Source organism: Leptinotarsa decemlineata, unplaced genomic scaffold (assembly GCF_025532065.1).
Source record: "Leptinotarsa decemlineata unplaced genomic scaffold, Ldec_3_MD MMD2_tig00026282_RagTag_RagTag, whole genome shotgun sequence".
In the NCBI taxonomy this organism is placed as follows: Eukaryota; Metazoa; Arthropoda; class Insecta; order Coleoptera; family Chrysomelidae; genus Leptinotarsa; species Leptinotarsa decemlineata.
Window position 1 is genome coordinate 8,556,758 of NW_027412668.1, and position 26,747 is coordinate 8,583,504.

Consider the following 26,747-nt stretch of genomic DNA (forward strand, 5'->3'; position numbering starts at 1 on the left):
AAGAACATCAAAACTGGGATGCAAATGATTGGGCCACAGTTTTGTTTACAGACGAATCCAGATTTGGATTTCATCCAGATTCTCGTCGAGTAAGACTGTGGAGACGACCTGGAAATAATGAACGTTTGAGACACGTCCAGGAAGTCCACACATACAGAGGTGGTACACATGTCGAGCGTCTAGTGACTGACTGGCTCACCAACGAAGGAGTTGATGTATTGCCATGGCCAGCACAATCAACAGACCTGAATCCCATCGAGCATGTGTGGGACATGCTTCAACGAAGAATTACTCCGCATATGGGGAACATTCACACAACGTTTCAATTGAGAGAGTTTTTAATCGCTGAATGGGCAAATGTACCTCAACAAGACATTGACAATCTCATTTTGTCGATGCACGATAGATGTAGGGCCGTAATAAACCAGCGTGGAGGCCATACTTTGTACTGATTCCAATTTTTTTTATATTATGATTTTTTTCTGCTAACAGAAAAAAGCCGCAGAGATCACCTCACTCCTGCGGCAATACGAGAGGAATCCAAAGCTTGGGGTTTCAACAGCATTAAAGACCTCAGATCATCAAAGCGACCGACCTTCGCTTTCCTTAGGTCAAGTGGGCTGAATAATCAAGGCCTGCCATAATGGTGTCTTCAACACCTTAATCTACCACAATCTCGTGATGCACTTATTGTTAACATGTCCAGCATATGCCGTACAAGCCTATATTCATCGACTTAACGCGGCCCTGAGAGTACTTCATTACCACCTACGGCACTTTCACGGTATTAAAGAGGCATTAGTGTTGCCCTACGCACTGAAGGATACCGAATCGTTGTGGATAACACTAAGTTCCGAATTCATTGGAATTATCCATTCCCCATTCTTGCCTCATTGCAACTACACATGGCTCATGATTCTTGGACCCAATGATCACTTACTCCACGATGTGCGAAGTTATGAACTCTGTTCCGCGCATTTCTCCAATTGTAACCTCATAACCATGAAGAGTCAAGAGCTGTTGCGCTTGATATTTCCAAGTTTGACCGTGTGTGGCATGAGGATTTGGTGGTGGTATATGGTTCCTCAGCTTCCTGAAAGAACGTTCCCTGCCAATGGCCGTCGATAGATATCTCACGAATACTCTCATCATCAACGCTGGTGTTTCCAGAGGATACATATTGTCTTCAACCCTCTTTTTACTCTATAACAACGATTCATTGGATGGAACCAAAAATCCAATATGTTGCTTTGTTGATGACAGCACACTTGTTTCGTCATTACATTTAGATTCCAGGACATTGGCTGCAGATTCACATCTTTACTGGCAGCAGTAAGTTGATGAGGATCTAGAACTAATTTCGAATTCAGATTCAGATTCAGATGGGGTGAAAGTAACCAGATCTAATCCAATGCCACAAAAACTCAGTCATCGGTTCTCTCCAAAAACATAAATGTTTCTTAAACGGATATAAATGTCAGGTCAGACAATTCCGCTTTCTGCTTCTATAAGTTTGTTGGGGGTTAAAATAGACACCAATATGTTTTGGCACAATCATGTCGTTCGAATTGCAAAGGCTGCTTCTCAAAAGCTTGAAACACTTTTCCGAATCAGAAAACTGTACACACCTCAGCCACTTTGAATGCTTCATAAAGCTCAGATCAGACCTTCTTTAAAGTATTGTTTTCATGTATGGAGCTCTGCCCCCAAACATACCCTAAAGCTGCTGATTCCATCCAGAAAAGAGCTATCCGTCCGATTGGAGACGCGAACATCACTTAGAACCTTGATAGTCTGGAAGAATTGTTGGAGATTTGTCTTTCTTCTAGAGATACTCTCACGGAAAGTGTTTAAGTGACTTGGCACATTTGATTCCACCAAGAGCGGTACATATCAGAAGTACGCGACGGACTATCGCTGCTCATCGTTTTGAGGTTCAACTCAGTACCCCTCGAGCTTCACTGTTCAAGCACGCTTTCATTTGGAGAACGGCGCTTATGTGGTATAAACTTCCTGAGAAAGTTTTTTCAAATGGATTAATCTCCAGCGATTCATATCCAATGTGAATCACTATTTTCGTACAGGCAGAGCTCTAAGAGCGCCTTAAGGATTTGTCCTCAAAAGAAAAAACTCAAACAATTCCCTCAACTTTGGGGAGTAGAGTGGAAAATGATGAGAATGATCCTAACGGAAACTTTAAATGTATAAAACTTGTAATTCATATTGGGAATAGGCAGTTCCTATTAATGAAAGACATCGGGAATGAGTGCCAATGGAGATACAGAGATGATAGCAGATTTCTGATGGGCGCTATAAAGAGAAACGATTAATATTCAGTCCAGACATATTTCTTCTGTAGTAATTTATGTATTTCGAATGACAGTGGAATTCGTATAACCCAAGAATTGATGAGGTCTTCCCTTGAAATGTGTTATTTTCCGGTCGGTAGAAGATGTTGAATTGAAAGTTTACTTTAGAACTAGACATCTTTCCATATGATAGCAGCGAACAATATTGCTTCAGTAAAATTGCGTCTGAGTAATTACATTACCTCTCATCGCCCACATCCTTGATAGTGTCCTCAAAAATTGTTTCTATCAATGATTTTTCTTATGTCTAAGTCGAACAGCATCGTTCCGATGTAATATAGAGCTGTAACCTCTACCAAGAAATGAATCTAAAACAAAAACTGTTCTTGAATACCGGTTGACGTCTTCAGAAGATGAAGATAACAATGAAGACAAGAGTGTTGGAGTTTTGGAGCTTGTGAACGGTGCTAGTTTTGGAGACTCGAGTCCAGTAACGACAACTATTGACAGTTGAATTATTGAAATTTTCCAATATCATCACAGTGATTTTTTCAATTTTAAGTTGATTTTTCGATTTTTGCTTCATCTGTAGGTTATAAAGCCTAATGAATTGTTTATACCATTCGAATTTACAAATTATACATTGTCCATCTATGAAACAGAGTGCTCAAAAACATTATCACGCTTACTGCTCGTGATCTCCCAGACAAGGCTGCTTATACAGGGTCGCACTAGATTTGTTTGGGTCAAAAGTGGGGGTCTATTCGACTCTCCACCCCAAACCGCAAGGTTTGTTAGCCAATCCTGGAAGATTTTGCCAGCAGCCCATAAATCTTCTTGCCATCCAGGTGTTTGATGTTTGTTCGGCAAAATCTAAAGCGAAGCCAATGACAGGTTCTGGTCCAATGAAGCTGCTTGCAGCACGCGTTTTTGCAAGGTAATCAGCAGCTTCATTGCCTTCCAGGCCAGTATAGCCAGGAAGCCAGACCAGAGACAATTTGTTGAGTCTTTCTATTGAGTAGAGTCGTTTTTGGCAATTTGCAACCAATTCAGACGTTGCTCGGTAGGATCCAAGAGTTTCTAAAGCCGCTTAACTGTCCGAAAATATTATTATTGACTTGTGTATCAGGTTGGATTCTACCATTCTCTCCGCACACCATTCAATAGCATAGATTTCCGCTTCGAATACAGTCGCATAATTCCCTAGGCAAGTCTGCGACTGAAAACATGTGCGCCAGAACCTGACGGTGTTTTTGATCCATCTATGAATCAACAACTATATTTCCTTCTCTCGGAGAATCCAGTCCTCTCCGCTCGGGTACAGTACTGTATTGTGTGAGGCATAATGTCATAGGTCATTTCCATAATGCTGTGACTTCCAGTGTCAATCAGTAGTTTATTGTACTCTGCATTAGATTGATTTGTGCAATTGGCGATGTGCACAAGTTCATATGTAGCCCATCTAGCCTCTATCGCTCTAAAACATTATCAAGCATAGTGCATGTGATCTCCCAGACAAGGCTGCTTGTATTTTATTTTCTTCAATGATATGCGGCTGGGTATAGGACCATTTTTCAGGTAGAGTGTTGAGACATTTATTAGCCGTTCTCTCAGCCGTATCAGTACTTAACATTTTAAAAATTCCAAATTTCAAAATACCGTATATTATACACCACAGGCGTTAAAACGTAACTCACCACTTCGACCCTGTAACGATGTACCTGAATGAATTCCGACAGTTGAATCGGACTGGCCAGCATAAGGGCAATAGAAGCAAATGTGCGTGGTGATCATACTTTGGTCACGCATATATCATTGTTTGGGGTACTTTGTCCGGATGGAAAGAGTTCAGGTTTTTGTATACCGGTGTATTCGATTTGAAAAATGGAGTTTTTCATTTTCTGTTAATATTTTCAGTGTTTTATATCTTCATAACAGCAATAAATGAAATAAAAAACAGCTGCGTATACAAGCATTTGAATAACGACACCATCAAAATCGAGCAGAAGGTGTAATGAATCAAAATTTTATATTACCCTGAATAATCGTCTATAAAACTTTATAGGCTGTATCACAACTGGATTTTATGTTCAAGCCTACTTAGTAACACTTTCAATTCCATTAACATCTATCGCCATTTTGCACTCTGTCGGAAAAGGCTACTATTATGAAATATTCAATTAAGATGACATACTGCGATATATTTTTCCCTTCGAATGTAAGGGTTGTTTTCTTTCATTTAATATAAATTGTGAAAACATATTGGGTTTATTGATTTGACGCCAGGCCTTCTTACAGGTCACTGTCATTTGAATCATCATATGCAGAGACTCGGACTGTCGGAAGACAGTGTGTGTCGCCTCTGTTTGGAAAATGATGAGACAGCAGAGCACATATTTTGTGGTTTGTTTGAAGGTGATTGACAATGTTTCATGATGAATTTCACTAGTTCGGACTTCCATTGTCTACTATATAAAATAATTTGAAATCCCTGAAACAACTAAAAAAGAAGAATTGAAAATGAATAGCTGAAAAATAACAATTATATTAACCAAAATAAACCTGAAATGAAACAATAGTGAAATAAAATAAAAGTAAAAATAGAACAATTGAATAAATAAAAATAAAGAAATGAAAAAATAAAATAAAAATAAAAACCGAAACCAGGACAACTATGAAGCCGCCAACGTCATCAACATGAATTCCCGCCCGCTCACGGGAATAGAGGAATCCTTGTTGAAAAAAGGCCTACATTTTGCCATTACGCCAACATCTATGCCCACTTTGGAGATAATTACTGCAGTGGAATCCACCAGTACCCTTATTGACCAAATCGAGGCAGAAGAGTTCAGATGGAAAATTAGAGAACAGCTGGAACGAGAATCAGTTCCAACATGTAACATCGGCAATGAAGAACGTAGAGCTCTGAACGGCGTATGTAGGGACAACACCATAAAGATCCTACCTGCAGATGAAGGAAACACTACTGTGGTAATGGATACCGTTCTCTACGAACAGAAGATCGAAAAGGTTTTCCAGAAGAGACAATACACAAAGATCGTATGGGACCCTACTGCATCAATCGAAAGGAAGTTGTACCAGATTTTGAAAAAACACCAAGTCTATTTTTCGGACAAGGAAAGATCATCGCTAACACCGCACCACAGTAAGCCCCCTCACTTGTATGGACTACCCAAAATCCACAAGAAGGACGTTCCGCTAAGACCGTTCATCAGCTCCAGAGATTCGGCTACTCAAAACTTGTCTAGATTTTTACTTCCCTCAATACAACCATTACAAGGAAAAGCATCGTCTTTTGTGAAGAATTCAAGGCATTTTGTCGATCTACTAGGGTCAATTGAGGTTACACAGGAAGATCAACTAATTAGTTTCGACGTGGAAAGCCTTTACACCAACGTTCCGGTCGAAGAAGCACTCCAAATCATACAGAGAAAGCTATCCGAAAACGGGAACCTGAAAGAGAGAACGAATTCACCTATAGAAGTAATCATGGAATTACTAGGATGCTGTGTACGAAACTGTTATTTCCAACTGAAGGACGAATTCTTTACACAAGATGAGGGACTGCCAATGGGATCGCCACTTTCACCAGTCATAGCCAACATATATATGGAGTGGTTTGAAACTCTGGCCATTGAAAAAGCCCACAAGAAACCTCGAGTCTGGTTGAGATATGTTGACGACACCTTCATAATATGGAATCATGAGAATACTGAACTGGACGCCTTCCTGAAACACATCAACAGCGTGAGACCTTCCATCAATTTCACAATGGAGAAGGAAATCCACAACAAATTGCCATTCTTAGACGTTTTGGTGAAGAGGACCGACACTAAGTGGGAAACATCTGTATACCGAAAACCCACTCATACGGGACAGTATCTGAACCACGAATCCAACCAGTATCAATCGACTAAAAGAGGAATCATCAAGACTCTATTAGACCGTGCTTTTGGGCTTTGCAATAGGAAGGAAGGTCTCGAAAAGGAACTAGACATCATCAAAAATGATCTTCAACGGAATGGCTACTCCAAAGCGATGGTAGAAAAGAGTTTGGCTAGAAGACAGCAGGAGCCTCGCAAGGAAGAGAAGCCGTCACAACCAGTGCTTGCACTTCCCTACATCAGAGGATTATCGGAGAGGATAAGAAGAATTGGTTCCAAGTACTCGGTTGCATTTTATACAGAAGACAAATATACTGCAAAGTTGCACTGATGATTTTTTGAAGTACAAGTGTTATACTTCAAAAGAAGATTGATAAATTGTTGAAAAGTACTCAAACACCTGTTCGTGCAGCTGCAGTTTCATAAAAATGTATCAGCTTTCCCTCCAACCGATTTCCTGGAGTCTTTGAAGTATACTAGATACTCGTTAGGACAACAAGAGGATTGTTCCGAATTCTTGGGGTTCTTGTTGAACACTCTTCATGAGCAAAACGTAAGCAAAATCAATACTCCTGACCGCTCTGGATTGATGATTCCGTACATTTCATCTCGCCTTGTGTTTGTATATCTTTTGCTGGAAAAATCCTCACTTGTTTACTTTGCAGTAAATGTTCAAGATGCAAGATGTTCAAGCAAATGCGCCACTGGAATCTATGAAGTCGCCCCGGAGCACCAAATAATGTTTATTGTTGTTTTTATTTTTCATCGTTGTTTTATAATTTTACAAATGAAAATTGGTGATGAATCTCAATTTTTGGATGTTCATAAAAGAACTAGACAAACTTCGTCTTTTGTTTTCCACTACTTCAAGCTGTTCAACAGAATTTTGATAAATAACGTCGTAGTGCCGTCATATTAAATTTGTTGAACATGGCTTCTACGCAAACATTTGAAAAAAATAGTATCGTTATATTCTACCAGTTGGCTGAAAACACATACAGGATGCTATGCTTATTCTTGGTTTGGGATCATGTGAACAAAAATATATTGAATTGTTCTCTTGATCGAAATTAATGGTTTCAATGAACTATATCTCAGTTCCAACTTCCAATGTTTTTCCTCACACATAAAGGAATGGCTTCGTGCATTATGAATTCGTTGTAACCCGGTATATGATCATCTCAATGACGTTTTTGTTACAAAATGTGTGCCTCATTAAGCATTTATGAAAAAACTACTTTTAAAATACTGTGCCATTGACTTGCCTGGCACTTTATTCACCAATATTCATATTTTTTCTACATAAATTCAAGTAAATTTGAGAAATCACATGACATCGTGGATTGACGTTGTGGGTGTATCGAGATGAGCCAGAACTTTATCAACATGAATGGTGTTCTACCTATCAGACCATCAGCCATATCGGGAATCCAAGCGTGTACAAAACTTTAATGTAAGCATCGTTAATTTGATCTCTGCATCAAAGTGGAGGGCTTCTCATTGTGTCAATTTAAGCGGAATAGGGATAAATTCAATAAAGACGTCACGCTTTGTGAAAGGCGGCCCAATTCATGTCTGAGCGATCCTCACAGACTGATGAATTATACATGTAGTCTGAGTCGAGCCCAATTTTTCATTCGCAGAGATCTCTCAATGGAAGTGATTGCGATTTTATCAAATAAACCCTAATGTATACGATGCAGATGTGTACCAAGCTCAATTATGATAAAGGAGTCAATTATGATGAGGGTGGGGAAATGACAAAAATAAATTCAGGTCTTGATGCGATGTATCTCCTTTTTTCGAAGACCTTCGAAAACTTTACTCAACTCCGTAACCCATCGCCATCAAGGATGATGAGAATTGAGTTATCCAAATCCAAACTTATACATATCTGGAATGCAAATGGGGGAGTATCAATGAACTGACCCATAATTTGATGGAAATTGTTAACACCATCTGTTTTGACTTTACCAGTAAAAAAGGTATTATTGGAAATATCCAATCTCCAGAACCAAATTGAAATCCACAATTTTTGTCTGTCAAACTCTTATCTATTTTTTTCAACATCGTCACAGCTGACTTATACATATTATCAAAGATTTACAAAACATCAAATATAATTATACAGAACTTAACAATTACAAACTGAATAAAAAAAATAAACTCCAACATTCTTCCCTTCAGTAATTGGCCCATCAACAATTACTGATCTTTTCGTTCCGATCGTGTACTGGCAACACACATAATCTGAAGACTGGTCTTTGGAAAATTTTTTTTTGGCTGTCATAACGTTGACAACACGTATTTTTCCATCCTTCGCTGGATAAAGTTGTACTATTTTTCCGTTGAGCCAGCAGTTCCGTGGTGCGTTAGGTTCATAGATGAGAACAATATCATCTATTTTGAGAGAATTATGTACATTGGTTCATTTGCTTCTTTGAATTAGTGATGGCACATACTCACGTGACCAACGTTGCCAGAATATATCGGTAATCTTTTGAGCTGCCTTCCATTTCTTCAGAAGATGTGAATTTGTTTTTTCAATCTTTCAACAAGGTAATGCCGCATATAATGGGCCAATGGAAAAATGGTTTGGAGTCAGTGCATTAGAATCATTTGGATCAGTTGATACGTGCGTCGGTGGCCGGGAGTTCAAAATGTTGCTTTGATGGGACATACTTCACTCAAAAACATTGCTTGATTCTTGTATTCCTCCAAAGCGTTGTGCAACGAATATTTCAAATCGTCTTGCTTCTGAACGTATCCAATGGAGTTTGTGAATTACTCCATGGTTTGTGTTTCAAATATCGAGTTGTAGTAAAGATTTGATCAAATAAGAACCCAATGTAGCTCCAATCAATGCATTGTCTCTACTATTGGGTAGAACCAGATCATCTGCTTTCCAAAGAAGACCTGTTTCCTACTAATTTCCAACTCTTTTCATTATTGTATCTAAAATTTGTTGAACACATAAATCTTCTTTGGACATAGATTTTCCTACTTCTGTATAAGTCTCGATTTTCCAGTGCTCCTTGACAAGATCATGTAGAATGTCGAGGTAGTCCTTCACCTTGCAATCTGTATAACAAACGAAATTTTTAGGTACAGTTTGATCATAATTCCTGAAATTACCATGAATAACTCATCCAAGAGGCGATTTACTGGCTGCAGGCCCAGTAATTTTCAATTATCTTGACCAATCCAAATTTTTGGTTGAGCGTCAACTAATGACTTGAATCTGTTGTCTATAGATGGATAACGTTCAGAAATCTTACTAATATTTAACGTTTGGCTTGGTAGATATAAACCTTTGATTATTCGAACGTGACCCACATAGAAATTTGAATTCTTATTTGAATGGGAAGATATTTTGAAACTGACAACTCTTGAATTATTCTGTACTTCCACATGATTATTTGTCCATTGTATTTGAAGAGGTTGTTTAGGACCTTTCAAATTCAATTCATCGGCAAAATCCTCGTCGATTAATGAAACTTTTGAAAAATCGTCTAGAAGAGCAAATGTTTCGACTAATTGTTTTTGTTTAAAGATCACCACGGGTAAAATTTTGAGTAATATTTTTCTGTTCATAAATATCTGACAATTAGTTTCGTCATCTATATTTTTTCGAATATTTGTCTCTTGATTATAATCTTTATAATAATAATAAAACATATTCTTTTTGATGTTATGAAGGACCATCTTTTGTCTGTTGAGAAGGCGTTGAATTTTGGACAGTCAAATGATGAATATCCTTTCTGCAGCACATACAAGTTTTGGAAACAGTTTTTGTTGTCAGGCTAACATCTTTACGTATTTTATTTTTTCAATCACAATCTTTGTCGCCAAAAGTACATGGAATCAAAAGTTGACATGCTGCATTTGCTTTTGATTCTAACCAGGTAGTAAATTCAACCAATTCGCATTTGGATTTTTCATTTGATATAAAGTCCACCCAATTGAGTTTTTGTGAAGTTATTCGTTCAACAATATTGGATTGCGTAAAGGGCGTTGTTCATGTGATGTCTCAATGGTGGCAACAAGACTCTTTACTTCATCTGAGAACGCTACCAATATTTCTAGTTTTCATCCCTAACATTGGGAAACTTTCTAACCATGTATAATAAAAGTAGATGATATGTTCTGAACGCTCAAAACGGTATTGTAAAAGTTCAATTACTCTGTCAACATTTTGTTGCCTTCATGAGATTCACCATGATTTTTTTGTACCTTGGAAGCTGCCTGACTTGTCCATTCAGTCCAAGTCTCCAGAAAACACTGCAGCCTCTTGGGCTTGTTGCGTTTATTCTCCCATTTTCTCATGACACCCATTCCATCAGTCTCGTTCCCTGCACTAGTTTGTACAGGTTCCGTGTTGGATGGACATTCGCGTGTAGAGCTGTTTCTGTCCCTTCGTTGCTTGATCTGCAGCTGAAGTCTCCGTTGTACAGACCCATTTTATTCAGGTGTCCTCTAAGCGAACAATGACCGATTAGTAACCCTGTAATTATTCTCAGCCGATTCCTACTATATTGAAGTAGTTATTCGGTTCTTTTCTCGGACGGTTCTCTAATGAATGTTCTACTGTGTTTGTTGCCAGGTACTTTTGTCCAGTACTCTGTGTGCTTCTTATTGGTTCATGTCCTAATCTGGTTTCGTACCAATGATTTTGTTACCCCCAGAGCTGGTTCAGGACCTATATATGAAGTTGATGATCCGCGTCTAGCGCATTCATCAGCTTTATCATTACCTGTGATTCCTGAATGCCCTGACACCCAGTACAAAGTTGAAATTTGTTCCCATTTGCAAGTTCATTCAGTTCTTCATGGCATTCCCAGACCAGTTTGGATGTCACCTTCGGGTTTGTCAGAGCCCCTAGTGCGCTCTTGCTGTCTATAAAAATATTGATCCGCTCATGTGTATAGTCCTAGCGGATAGCTGTAGTTTAGATTTCTATCCGCTCGGTATATTCCAGCTCCCGTTCCATGTTTGGTCTTCGACCCATCTGTTTACCAGGTGTTATTTCCAAACATGTTTTCGGGATGACTAATGGTTTTCCACTCTTCACGGCTTATGATTTTGACCGTGAAGTTTGTGTTAAAGGTGTACTTCGGCGTCACGTGGTCCGTGCATATATTCAATATGTGCTTCTCCACTTTTTCCGAAATTTTTGTTCGGTCCGATCTTTTGTAGTTCGGTGAGTTATCCAGTCTCAGTTGGCCCATCCTGGCCTTCCCCATTATCACAAAGTGTATAGGAGGTAGATTCAGGAGTATCTCCAGTGCAGATGTTGGGGTAGTTCTCATTGCTCCTGTAATTCGCAAACATGCAAGTCTTTGCACCTTGCCTAGTTTGTTGATGGCGGTCGCCTGCTTCATCTTTGGCCACCAGACCAGAGATGCGTATGTTATCATGGGTTTAACCACCATCGTATTCAGCCAATATACCATGTCTGGTTGTAGCCCACATGTTTTTCCATAGGTGCGTCTGGCGAGCAACAGTGCTACCTCCGCTTTCTTCTTTATCCTGTTTCCACCATGTACAGAATAACTCTTCTTGCTGTCTGCGTTCATTGATTCTCGCGTAGATTAGTCAACGTCATTTAGATCTATCATCGATCTATCAGAAATAATTTGCACATGCATCTTTTCTGGTATGTTTATCAAGTAACAAAATTATGGCCCTCTCTCTTTCTCGCTCCACTTCCCTGAACCTTCAACGGGATTCCTTGGATACTAAAGATTTTCACCACTGCGGCTGAGCCTCATAGATGTCGAAAATTTCGAGTTTTGACAGAAAAAGTAAATGAAAATTCAGGTAGCTCATTAATCCAATAGTCTAATAAATATTGAATATTTCCAACTTTTTTTCATTTCTTCGGCATCTTCAATGGTGACTTTCTCAAATTGATACTTTTTTGTACTAATAATGGTATCATCAATGGAAGAGTGAATATTCAACCGATGAGTGGATAAAGTGCAATCAGTGCAACTTTTTTTCGTGCAGTACCTACTATGTTTCCTTTCATGTTTCGGAAAATACATATTTTTTTTCCAAGTTCATTCTCAGAATGGAATAAATGGAATCGTGATTCATATTCATAGTGGAAGTTTGTTTCTTCAATTTTGTCTGATCATGGAAGCACCAATTAAAATTGATATTAATTGGTAAAATACAGAAATGCTACTGACCTTTCTGACTTATTTTTGGTAGCAAAAGAATAACCCCAAAGGAAGCTGATTACCTACTTTCATTCTCTTGGTAGAGATGGCGTGGCCTTGGGAAGTATGAATCTTCATACAATAGGATTTCCCAAAATACCAACCCCGCAATAATTCCACCAAATTTGCTATGTACCAATTATCTGGATGCAAAACGCAGTCGAAAATAAATTTCTTCAACGTCCAATCAATTAGCCAAAATCAGTAGATACTCACGTGTCATCCACATTTCGAATCAGTGAAGAATCATAATATTCCAAAAAGAGCTAATACCAAAGGGCAGAGAAATGAAAGAAAATTTTGAATTGTCTCGTTTCATTTTCTGTCATGATTTCATATATTATTAAATGAAAGTCTCCGTAACGGCAGAGCTCATCCCTGGGTTGCCACTCTGGAAATAATCTTGTTAACGATGTGAAATGTATCAATTATTCAAATGTCTTCTTTACCCAAAATTTAACATGAAAATTTGGATTTAAATGGTTGGTGAATGTGAAGGATGAGAATTATATCTTGTGCAATATATATTCAGACAATGCGAATTAAGTTACCTCGAATAGTGTCTTCTGTAGAACAGAACATAATTTGGAATACATAACGATGATTTGTTCCGCAAAATTCAGAGCTTGATTCAATTAGAGTCATGTAAATTGAAGTAATGATTCGAGCGGTACTTTGAATAACTCACTCTTTTCGACATTATTTCGAAACTTGTCGGGGAAAAATATATGAACATGATACTAGTGAATCCGGTGATAGAAGACAAAATTAGAATTGAAGGGGTTATATTTTTAGGAGTGATTAATTTTTTTTTTTGGGAAAGAAACTCATTCAAAGTAGAACTCATGTGAATGATATCTGATTCTTATTCCACAACAAATGTTTGAAATACAAACTGAGTAGAGAAAAGTATCTTCTGTATAATTCAGTGTTCATATAGAAGTATTTGTTTCGAAAGAATTATTTTCTTTCGTGTAATTCAATGTTTATATGGGAGTAGCTGTTTCAGGAGGACTTTCTTTCAGTTTGTGTCTGAAAGTTACTTCTTTGCATGATCTACACATTCATGTATAGAGTTTCAAATTGATTACTTCCTTCCTTTCTTTGGAAAATTCTCTCATCCTTTTTTTTTGTATCAGATGGAGTAGTAGAAAGCCAAACACTTTCTTTCCCAAAAAAAAAAAGACAAAATTAATTTTTGAAAATCTCTGAGTAGATACTCGCATTTCAGCTACTATTAAAATTGTGAGAGGTGATTTTTGGAAATCCATGTTAGAAAGGTTGCAAAATTCACCAAAGTCGAAAACAATTTGAATTTCTATATGTTCTATAAGTTTAAGGCCATTAATAACAAATATTAATTCTGGTATCAACATTTCGTTAAATATGAAAACAAATAAAATTCCTCAGGAAAGGAGGTAATATTGTTGGGATGTAAGACAATTTGAAGACAAAATGAATATTTTCGTGTTGAAGAGCCGCTCATATGACTAGAGACTACTTGTTTCATTATGAGAGATTTCGAAAATCTAGAAGAAATCTTATGATATCAAATTGATGATGAAAATCCGTGATAGAGCTCATGTCAAATACCTTAAAGAACAGACAGCAGCCGCTAGACAGTACTATGTAACTTTACGCAACTACGTCAATGACGCAGTAAAACGTGAAAAAACAGCATATACATAATTTATTTTGAACAAAAATAAAAACACTTCAAAAATGGCATGGAGAAATCTTGCAGATTAGGGTGTTACTACAAAATCATCCTCGCAAACCAATAGCCTGCCAATTGAACTACGTAGACCTGAAGAAATCAATGACTATTTTTTAAACGTGGCTGGACATTCAATAGTAGATAATGACACTCTTTCATTCTACAATAATAATAAATTGAACGCTCCTATGAACTTTTCCCTCACCGATATATGTGATGATGATATTTTGACTGCTATCAAAGAAATAAAATCTAATGCTTTAGGTATTGACAATATAAATATCAAGATGATTCATTTAGTGATACCACACTGTATTAATGAAGTTAAACATATTTTCAAAGAGTCTTTCAGACAGAGTATTTTTCCAGGTGTTTGGAAGATTGTTAATATAATTCCAATTCCGAAAATGAATGTACTACCACGTTCAGTAACCTACGCCCTATCAGCATTCTGCCTTCATTCTCTAAAATATTCGAAAAAAATGTTTTCCATCAAATAAGAGCTTTTCTTGAAGAAAATCGAATACTTCCGTACGAGCAGTCTGGGTTTCGCAAAAACACGGAACACAAACTGCCCTCTTGAAAGTAATAGATAATCTTGCGAGATTCAGAGATCGAACAAAAGTCACCATTTTAGTACTGCTTGATCAAAGTAAAGCTTTCGATTTAGTTAATTTCGATTAACTCATCAGCAAGCTCAAGTTCATAGGATTCGATGACATTTCTCATAAATGGATGACCAGCTATCTCACAGGCCGATCGCAGAGGGTCAAACTGGATGGTTACTCATGGTCATCCCTGAAAGAAACAATCTCAGGTGTACCGCAGGGAAGTATTTTAGGACCCTTGATGTTTTCAGTATTTATTTTTTATTACCCCACTTTCTTATCACATTGGCAAGTACATCTATACGCAGATGATATACAATTATATTTGTCTTCTCATAACATCAATACAGAAAGTTGCGTGGCCAATATAAACACAGATTTGCACAAAACATTCCTATACTCGGAGAATCATGGACTGAAAAACAATCCAAATAAAACTTTGGCCTTATGCATAGGGTCTCAAAGACAAATAGTAAAAACTCAATGTAACTTTAGACTCACTCTCGATAACGCAGACATTGACTGGGTAGACAGTGCTAAAAATCTTGGCGTACCCATAGATAGCTCTTTGTCTATCCATGAACATGTGAGAAACATTTTCAAAGTATCATTCTTCAAACTCAAATCGCTATATAAATTCGAGTATCAGTTATCAGAAGAAATGAAACTCAGGTTAGTTAAAACTCTTATTTACCCCCATATCGAGTATTGTTGTTCGGTGTATTACAATTCTTTGCTGCAATATAATAAACAGAAGTTACAATGAATACAAAATGCTTGCATGCGATTCGTATGCTGTATACCATATGGTAAACATGTCACCCCATTTTTGTTAAAAATGGAGGAGCTCAATGTGAAGTACAGAGTCCAATATTTGATAAAAATGTTTTTGTTTAAGTTGCTTCAAACTAAAACACCTAGTTATTTATATGGGATTGAAAACACAAAAATAAGGGGGAAAAGTCTCAATATGGTGTGTTTATACTCCCAAGGGCATACACTTTTTCAAATGTTTTTGTCTGTAATACGTCAAGTAGTTGGTTTTTGGTATGATAATCTTCAAAATACAAATTGTTATCTATTAAAAAATTTCGTCGAATTTTAATTCGGTACTTTGATGAGCTGTCACGAATGATAGGAAGCGTTGCTATCTGCATCCAAATTTGGGATCATTGTGTTTTCAAACCATTGCTCAAAAATATTAGCTTCCATATTCTTATGATTGCAGTCGTCGGGTTTTGTCTACATAATTTCAAAAAATTAGGAACACATCCTTTACTTCCTCCGCAAAACACAATGATTAGTCGCGATCCTTCATTTGCAGGCATGTTAGGCGTACACATTCTCGAACCATCAGTCTACCCTTCCGTAACTGTGTCGTGAGTGTCATACCAGTATATTTTGTCCAAATAGAATATTTGCTGTTGCTCTCGTATATATTTAGTTCTACGTATTTGTTACGCAATTATACTATTCCTCTGCTTTCCATAACTGCTTGACGTTTGTTTATTATTTCAAATCTGAATCCTAATTTCATTATCCAATTCTAAAGAGTTTTGTCAAAGCAGTTCACGTTATGGCCGGAAGTATTTAATTTCTTCCTTATGATTTCAGTTGTAGGAATCTCATTGCTTTCGTAACAATCAATGATTTTATTAGATGCACATCTAAAGGTTTTGGTAATCCTGTACCACATCGCGTCTTGCGTTCATAAGTTTATTTTTGACTATTTTACGTACAGTTGAGAAAAGAATCTCGGTAAAATGTTATGTTGGTTGTAATAGTTTTTTTCCCTCAAAATCAAACTTGAGATGTAGATTCTTATATACATTGAAACATACTCTCTGTGTTTGTTTCAATATTCAAATGCATCCGAATCTTATTCACTGGTATCTCTTTTTCGCATTGTTCACCATCGCTATCGCAATCACTACACTGAAAAAAGTCTGCGTTGTTATCACACCCGTTGTTACAATTAGTACTTGTTCAAGAACGCCACATTTTGAACAGATAACAAAAATTGGCAGTAATTATAACTGCATCAATATCGAAATCCAACACTCAAATCGCGATCAATTCCTGAAGTGAACACGACGGCGATAACATTCCCGCATTCCTGATTTCTATTCGTCACCGTAACATGACTTCAAATTTAATTTTATGACTCTTCAGCCAATCATAAAACTCAGTTAGTGAAAATTATCCAATAGGAACCGCCAAGTCTACAGTCCAGTATTGTTTTTTTTGGCCTTTGAGAGTGCCGCCAACTTTAAGAGTTGCTTCGACTATAATGGATTCTTATTGTCGAAATTCTCTTTCGCTCCGTATCTTTGAAAGAAAGCGCCCTATCAAATATCCTTAGAATTGTCCAAGAAGTAGGCCCTCAATTTTTTTCCGCATGTTCAATAAACAACCTGTATAAATTAGTAATTGAGATATTATTACAAATTGACACTATACTGAAAAATCATTTGATGAATCGCATTTGATAAGATACATACATAATAAATAGGCGAAACTCAGATGTAAGTTTCAGTCTTCATCGTCTCCTTATAATGTTAATTTGGTAAGCGCAGTCAAGGAAGTGTTTGTCTGATATAGAAAATGTATTTATTCAGATCCCTTCTACGCAAGAGGCTCCAATTCTCTCTATCATATTTCGATTTTGCTTTGCACTTCACCTTGAAAGCATTTCGGTTCCGTGATTTTCTACTTTGTTCATTTTCCTGCATATATTCAAACTTCAAGACAACGAAAGTCTGAACCTACAACGCTCAGCGTTATATTGACGTTATTCTATTTCCAGGCCTTTGTGGAAAGTAATAAAAGCATCAAGTGGTGTCCAATAGCTGGCTGTGGGAGGGCAGTGAGGCTTCCAGAAGCAGAACAAACGATTGCAGACGGTGTAGGAGGTAGAAATGTTAACAAGAAAACACTGCCGATAACATCACATGCCGTCGATTGTGGAAACGCACATTTTTTCTGTTGGGAATGCTTGGGTGAGCAATTCTATGATTTTGTATGCACGAGAAAATCACTTTTATGCATTACAGATCACTCCGATATTATTTTCGTTCTGACACTATGCTTCAACGAATAAGATATGTTGTGAAGAACGAAATCGATAGATATCGATTACATTGATTCAAAATTTGAAACAGATAAATGTACATTTCACCACTCTTGTTGAAGTTTATTCCTTCAGTTTAACGGTTTCTCATTACAGGAGAAGCCCACGCTCCGTGTGGTTGCAAACAATGGCAGGAATGGCAAATAAAGATCAACGAAGTTAAGCCTGAAGAACTGAAGGCTTCCTGTAGTGGTACTGAAGACGCAGCAAATTGTCTTTGGTTGGTTACGAATTCGAAACCTTGTCCCAACTGTAAAAGTCCGATTCAGAAAAATGAGGGTTGCAATCACATGAAGTGTTCGAAGGTAAAATAATATCTCATCCTTATATTCAATATTATGAACGCATGAGTATTTTGATTTTATCGAATCAAAACCAAGGAATAATCGAAACTGATAACAATGATTGCTGAAGAAATTATAGCGTTGAAGCTTCCATTTCCTTGGTTGTTGATTATATCCTATCGACTGCGCCAATTTCAATGATATCAATGTTTTTCCTATTCTAGTGTAAATTTGACTTTTGTTGGGTCTGTCAAGAATCATGGAAAAGACACAGTTCTGCTACAGGTGGTTACTTTAGGTGTAATAGATTCGAAGCTGTGCATAAAGCAGATGAGAAACAAGGTTCTCTCATAATAGAGGCGATGGACAGAAACAATCAAATGCAAGAGATGTCTCGTTTTTTACATTTTTATACTAGATTTCGGAATCATGAGAATAGCCAAAAATTAGAGGAACCACTTCTCACCGGCGTCAGGCAGAAAATGGAGGTTTTAGCAAGTAGTTTGGGAATGAAAAAGGGTGAAGGTCAGTATTGAGTCTAATGTGATTGAGAATAGATATGTATAACAACTCATGTGTTGCTTTCGAATACATTTATCTTCATGTGATCCATCCATGATCTATTTCCAAACCGTGATTATGAAGATGAGAAGATAATAATAACTCTTGAAATATATTTTCAGTTCTCATTCAAAAATTGTAATGATTCAAACATCATTGATTTTAGATACTGGTGACAAAGGCACAAAATTTATTGAGGATGGAGTGAGAGAGTTGCTGAAAGCTAGAAGAGTTCTTTGTGGTTCATATGTTTATGGGTATTATCTGGAGGATGATGGATACAACAAATCCATTTTCGAGTTCATGCAGGTGAGTTGTATTATGCCTGAGGTTTTTTTAACAAGTAATATGCTGAAATCATGCGTGGACAAGTTCACAACCTTTCTTTAATAATCCAGACTACCAAGGCTAAATCCATGGGTACGATGAGAAAGAGCTACTCTTTGGAATAAAGACGAACTGCCATGACGAATAGTTCAGTCTTCATACCAAACTAATGAGATTACATGGCATGTTGCTCTGTTTCAGCTGTAAATTTCTCTTGAAAATTCTGAAAGTGGTTACCAAATGTATTACTGCGCTTTTGGAGAACGTACATATTTTTTGAAATGCAGCTAGTAACAGTTTTTATTGCCAAGACGGTGATTGAGTATTTTTTTAATTTCTCCACAGATCGTAAATGAGATGATAATTATCATTCTTATATCTTTACAAATTCAGGCGGACAATGAGGCCCAAAGTAGTGTTTCTATGACAATTCATTCAGGAGATATTTGTTTTTCATTTCATCATGTTATATAATCTATATTCAGGGACAGACGATTCTCTCATGAAACAGTATTATTTTATTTTTGTCGGGACTTATTAAACTTTATAAGGCTCATTGAAGGAGTTTTTGAAAACTTATTTTTTTTTATTATTCATCTTCCAGAAAAATTATGAAAGTTTGAGTTGCTCCAGTGAATGAATCATTTGTGAGATATTCGTTGGCTGCCCTCAAGGTGGGGTACTATCCGTGTTAAGAATCACACGTTAAAATGTAATACCTCGTTCATCCTTAGCTCGCACAAATTTCGACTTCTCAGGTTTGTCGTTCGTAGGGGTGCGGCAGCTGTTAAACAGAAAAACAGATTTTTCAAACAGATCTCCCTTCTGCGGTCGCTCCTGATGTATAGTCTGTTTGATGTCCTCAACAGAAGAAACATAGATCTGCAAGCTCATGCAGATGACCTTTTTATCTTGGCAAGGTCCACGTCGGGAAGGGTAGCTAGTAATATCCTCCAAAGCACGATGGACGTTGTTCACAGTTGGTGCCTGAGGGAAGACATGTCTGTCAATCCCAGCAGAAATGTGATAATCCCCTTCACCAGGAGGAGAAAATCAATTAGACGATCTAACGCCACTTTCTCTCAATGGTGAGGTCATTCCATTTGAAACGAAGGTGAAATATCTTGGCATTTTCCTTGATGAAAAACTCACCTGGAACGAATCTATTGGATTCATTCCCAAATATATGATTGGATCACTTATGATACAATTGCCTGGTGGTCGGAGGCTTCACAGAAAACGGTCCAAGCGAACCTCTCTGGCTTACAAAGATAGCCTTTTCTGGCCATAAATACCACACCGTCAGCGGCCATGGAGATCCATCTAGATCTTCCTTCTCTCCGCATTTTTCTGGAGAGAAAGGCTAGATAGGCTACATATAGACTTGTGCACATTGCCAGTTGTATAAATCAATTTCATGCTGCTGCAAGCAGCTTCATCGGACCAGAACCTGTCATTGGCATAGCTTTGGGCTTTGCCAAACAAAGATTGAATACCTGGATGACAAGATTTTTGGACTTCTGGCAGAATCTTCCAGAATTGGCTCACTCCAAGGCGTTTATTCACCTTTCGAAGCTTGATACCAAACAGTTGTTGGACTACAGTAGGGATAAACTACGATACTTAACAGGCCTTCTTACAGGTCACTGTTATTTGAATCATCATATGCAGAGACTCGGGCTGTCGGAAGACAGCCTCTGTTTGGAAAATGATGAAACAGCGGAGAACATACTTTGCACCTACCCCGCTGGGGACCGACTAAGGTTTTTAGAGTTCGGCAGAGCCGTACTCTCACCGTCTGACCTGAAAGATCACTCACCGTACAACCTAATCGATTTCGTTAAGACGCTGGGTTTATTTGATCGATTGTGAATAGGTGTGACCCACAATAAACCCTTGCGGGTTACGATGGAGGGTCGAATAGACCCACTCACTTTGGACCTAACCTAACCTAACCTATATAATCTATATTTAGGAACAGACGTTTTTGTTTTATGAAACAGTATTATTTTAGTCGGGACTTATTATAGTGTGGTATATTAATGAGGCTCATCGAAGGAGTTTTTGAAAACTTATATTTTTGGTATAATTGATCTTTAAAACAAATATGAAAGTTTGTGTTCCTTCAGTGAATGAATCATTCGTGTGATATTTGTATTTCTTTATAATTGAAGCGAATTCATAACTTTTCCACCGAGGTAGATATTATATAGAAAAATAAAGACAAGTTTGGAGCTTCATCAGCATTTTCGTTCTCCTCTATCATAATTATATAATTGCACACACATGAATTATCCATAGTATGTAACTCTATGTTTCAGAATGAATTGGAAGAAGTTACTGAAAAATTAAGTGAAATGATTGCTAGGCCATATTTACGTACACCCAAGGCTGTGATAGTACAAACTTCTGCCCTAGCAAGAAGAAAAAGGCACGAGTTTGTTAGAGCTGTAGCTCAGGGCTTAATCCCTCCCGAAACCCCACCTTTACAGAGAAAAAGAAAGAAAAGATATCTTGATGTAAGTGAGAAGGAGCAAATGCAAAGTTATTTCACAATTCATGAGATTGTCTTCCATATTAATATTTTCACTGTTAACTGAAATTTGTTTTTCTTCAGTCAGATCTTTCTCAAACTTGCGCATGGTTGAAAGACTGCGAATGGCCTGAATATGACACTGACGAAGAGACTGACTTGAGCGTAACTCACAAGAGCGTTTCCCATACACATGTATCACCAACGAAGGAACATCAGTGCGGTCTACTCTGCAGCAGAAGTTGTGGACGTAAGTAGCTTGATGGCCAGAAACATACACAGCGTTATATAAGATGTTATAGTGGAAGGATTCAAGTGTAATTTTCTGTAATATCAATGTTTTAGATAATAATGAATCAATTATTTTTTTTTTCACTCTTAGGGGAAAGAAAAACAACGACAGAAATTGAAGCAAAATCTATTTGGAGAGATGAATTCATTTAACGGAATAGGTCAAAACTCGAAGACCATTCTCTAATTGAAATATTTATAGGTTAACTCAGTTTGAAGTGTTTCAAGTTGCATCTCTGTAATCTGAAATATTGGAACCCATTGAATATTTCCCAAAATGGTCGCTCTTAGGAAAACACAAATGGGCTGTTTTCGTCAAACATTATTCATTGAAGTATTCCTGGAAAAAACTTCCTAAATCCAAGAATTTGAGTACTCAAAGTCATTTGTGATATTCAAATCATCAGGTCTTCAGGTTTGGCTTCGGTACGATTTTATGTTAGCAATATTCCAACGACAGTTTTTGGAACGATTTTTTTCCACTGTCAGAAAGCAGAATTTTTGAAGACGACCTCTTGAACGAATATTTTCCTGGGCAAGAACGTAGTTTGACAAGCTACTCTTACCCGAATGAGAGCTTACATTCCTTATAAAACCCTACAATGTTCACAAAATGAGCAAAACGACTTGGGGCCTCATATACGTGTAATGTTCAGGAAATAAAGTAGATGTTCAAATTTTGCGAGCTAAGTATATTCAATAGGCGATTTTTTATGTTGGTACAACGTTTCGAATATATGTTTAGTTTCAGTGGTTTGGCATGTTCAGTTTGTTGGTGAGAGGCATAAAAGTTTGAAGTGTTTGGCGTATTTGTGCCATAGAAAAAAATATATCAAAGAAATTGACTCAAATTTTGTGTGAGGAATAGAATTGAGTGCTGAAAAACACTCAAAATATTGACAGTGGCATACGGTGATTGAGCTGAGAAAAATTATTTGCCATCGATGAAGGCATTTAAATTTTTTGGAAAACCGCATGTTTCTTTCCAGGTTCTGACTACAACATGGAACTGATCATCGCCCTAGAAATGTCTCGCCTTCAGATGATAGAAGACAGAATGAAACAAGCTCAATCCCAAACCCAAGGTAACATCGCCATCACCCCAGACCCCAGTTCAAGCATATCTAACAACAGCAACGAGAGCACAGATGACCAGTTGAAGCTTGCGATTCAGCTAAGTTTGCAGGAATCTACTGCTGCCATCAGCAAGCAAATGAAAAGCGAGGAAAATAGGGGAATGCAAAGGACAAACGCAGAGATTACCGTGGATTATTTCCTGAAGTCTTTGGCCAATCACAAGATCGATTTGAAATCGCTGGATAGGTTGGGAAACGAGGGGGAGAAGGAGTTGTTCTTCAGGCCATGTAGAGGAAATGAGGATGGTAGATTTCAGATATCGGATATTCACGAGAATGGTGAGTTAAAAAATCCAATGGAACTTTCAGTTATCATCAAACTGAAAAAATGTTACTCATATTAAATTATGATTTCCTATGGTACATGAAAGCAAAGTCATCGTTATTTTGAAATGATAGTTATTCCATGAAAGGGATTACCATACAGTTCTAACCAGCATTCAATAGTAACAAACAAGGTTTTTCAAGTCAAATCTCTTATGGGGATCCTGAATCGATTAACGGAAAAACAGATTTTGTCAGACAGATTGATTTGAGACAGAGTTGTTCATTTAAAGGTACTACTACGTAATCTTTTAGTGGACTTTCAAAATATGTACATACCACTTATCAACTCACCTCATTTAAAATTTGTTCATCAGTAGAAAATGAACTCCATTAACATCTGCATGAATCATGAAAGGGATGATTGAAAATGAATACTTTGTAAAATGCAACAAGTCATTCACAGTCATCAGTTTCGAGAGTTACTTACATCTTACTGGAGGAGCTTGAAGGCTTCAAATTAGAAGAATAATTTCATTTACAGGATGAAAATTCCACTGTCCTGGTTTCGTTCACTTCGTTAGTTGTCTCATCTCCTTGGAAAATGTATACTATAGTCTTAGACAAAACCTCAGGCATAACCTACAGACTAAACTCATTTCGACCTAAACTCGGAAAATAGCTCCGACAGAGTCACCTCCGGTCATGAAAATTTACACTAACACTGTTTTTATCGCAGTGAAAAATACACCCAAAGTATGTCGCGGAAGGTTATAGTCTAGTTGAACCAAATCATCCGATATTTTATGAAAATTCATCCAATTAATACCAGGTCCGCAATAAGTGAGTGATGATTTATCTGATAGTCATCAAATTGTACCAAAGAGAACAAGTCTAATTAAAATGTCAAATGATCGGGTGTCCAAATTGAGCGCTCCCTGATAGTAATATTGTCAAAAGTTCATTCAAATAAATTTCCCAATATTTCATCAAAACATGAAGTGAAATATCTAATTCCGAACTTTACAGTCTTTCCATATACAGTGTAACCCATCCAAAATGGAAACATCTGTATATAAAGTTATACTTGTCAACCTGTTGGAATATTTTTTTTCTCATTACTCATTAGATAGACATTGAAAATTCTGCTAGAACACCAAATTTCAAGAATGAGTTATGGTTTTCAAGGCTATCTTTTATTATTTTTCAAGGTTGAAAATCGTAGAAAAATATCAATCTTGGTACATCAACAAAGGATTCACGTCGCTTCGAAATAGTTCGAATGAAAATTACATCAAAATACGTCCTTCATTGAGAACATTATAAGGCAATAAAAAATTAAAAAATATGTCTATTACTTGTCTTACCAAGTCAATTTTACAACTTTCATCAAAGCTCTGACTAGTCCTCTGAATTTGACTAAAATCTAATAATCATTAGAAAAGTTATGAATAATATGGCATATTGAATTATATATTTTCTGTTAGTCATAAAGAAACAACGACCAGATTTTGCTGAAACTGAATATATAGTGATAATATTTTGAATTCAGTGAAATAGCGGAATTTTGATGAAAGTTCTCAAACTAAATTAATGGAATCATTCAACGTTATATTTTTCAAATGTTATTTCCTCATAAGTGTTCTGATGACACACATTTTATCGTAATTTTTAAATAATCTGTGGAAACACAGGTTTTCTGATTTGGTGTGAGAATTTTGATAAATAATAAATCAGTCACCACTTTCTACGAAAATTAACACAACTTTGATGCCATAAATAGTTGAGTATCTGATTTGATATTTTTCATACCTCTCAATACATTATTTGTGGCGTAAAGGTGCCTTTTGCTCAGTACGATTCGTGCGTCAATCCTCCAACGTCTGACGTACAACTTCTACACGTACGGGCGTAACGTCAGTCTTTACCACACGTCACAACACTGTGCGTCAGTCGTTACGCCCATATGCTTTGAAAAGGTTGTGTCATGGCTCCTTCATTTACAGACATAGAAGTTGAGTGTTATATGGCTCCTTTCTCTTTATAAAAGTTCCTAAGTATGTTGTTGTTGTCATCTTCCATCTCTTCTAATGATGAATAGGGTCACTCTAAGTCTACTCAACGTCAAACTCATCAATAAAGAGGATACTTTGTGATGCACTGTTTGGAACCTTTGGTGTAGAGAGAGGAAGATGAAAATCTCTTGAAGAAACACGTGTCGAGGTTTAAAAAATAACGGTTTGGTGTTGACATAAAACTCCAGTAATATCCAATAAATACGATAAACACACAACTATAACGACGCAAATAATAAAATCAACGATGACACTCTACTATGACGATGTCACCTCGACTGAATGCACGCAGTTTGTGACACTGTTCAATCGCAAGCATTTTAAGCAAAAAATCACACTAACGATAGACGTTCAATGTGTAGACATTGTACGATTGACGTATGAACCGAATCGAGAAAAAGGCACCTCTGGATGAAAGATCTCGAGATTTTGATAGTGGTTTTTTCGGATGTTTCCGTTTTTATTTCAGGATTCGCTTTTGAAGATATGGATGACTACGACACTGACGTTCGTCTTAAACGTTCTCATTCGACGGGAGATCTGTGTGTCCGAAGAAATGGTAGAGGTACTAGAATAAGGACGAATGCCGACGAACCCAGATATCATCTAGATTCTGACCACAGTAGTCAGCACGATGACAAGCCGGAGGATATGGTAATGCAAATTATACACCTCGAGTTTTGAGTTTCAGATTTTTGAACATTTGTCATTTTTTGGTTTTGCATCGTAATCACATTTTTGTGTTCTGAGGAGCTAGTGTGTTCCTTCAATATCAGGCAGTATTTCTTCTATACAAATCATATTCTGGAATAATAAAAAAAATTGATAGTTAATGATTACATGTACGTTATCACTGTTATCAAAATATTTTGTTAACAGGTTCGGTTAGGTCTAAAGTGAGTAGATTTATTCGACCCTCCACCGCAATCCGCAAGGGATTATTGTGACTCACACCTATTCACACTCGACCAAATAAACCCAGCTTCTCAACAAAGCCGATTAGTTTGTATGGAAAGTGATCTTTCAGGTCAGATGGTAAGAGTACGTCTCTGCCGAACTCTAAAAACGTAATTCGGTCCCCAGCGGGGGAGTCACAAAGGATATGCTTTGCTGTTTCATCATTTTCCAAACAGAGGCGGACACACACTGTCTTCCGGCAGTCCGAGTCTCTGCAAATGATGATTCAAATGACAGAAACCTGTAAGAAGGCCTGTTGGACATCATAGTTCATCCCTACTGTAGTCCAACAACTGTTTGGTTTCAAGCTTCGAAAGATGAATAAACGCCTTGGAGTGAGCCAATCCTGGAAGATTCTGCCAGAAGTCCATGAATCTTCTTGCCATCCAGGTGTTCAATGTTTGTTTGGAAGAGCCTAAAGCGATG

General features: G+C 37.2%; 1 protein-coding gene across 1 annotated transcript in view; it reads left to right on the top strand.

The window, feature by feature from the left end:
* LOC111512313 (ankyrin repeat and IBR domain-containing protein 1) overlaps nucleotides 1-26,747 on the top strand; it is a 64,920-nt gene that overhangs the window by 30,399 nt on the left and 7,774 nt on the right. The window contains exons 8-15 of the mRNA XM_074179763.1: nucleotides 17,570-17,762; nucleotides 17,990-18,198; nucleotides 18,402-18,702; nucleotides 18,905-19,047; nucleotides 21,387-21,584; nucleotides 21,683-21,848; nucleotides 22,879-23,304; nucleotides 25,834-26,018. Coding sequence (XP_074035864.1) covers nucleotides 17,570-17,762; nucleotides 17,990-18,198; nucleotides 18,402-18,702; nucleotides 18,905-19,047; nucleotides 21,387-21,584; nucleotides 21,683-21,848; nucleotides 22,879-23,304; nucleotides 25,834-26,018 — 1,821 coding nt within the window. The remainder of the gene's footprint in view (nucleotides 1-17,569; nucleotides 17,763-17,989; nucleotides 18,199-18,401; nucleotides 18,703-18,904; nucleotides 19,048-21,386; nucleotides 21,585-21,682; nucleotides 21,849-22,878; nucleotides 23,305-25,833; nucleotides 26,019-26,747) is intronic.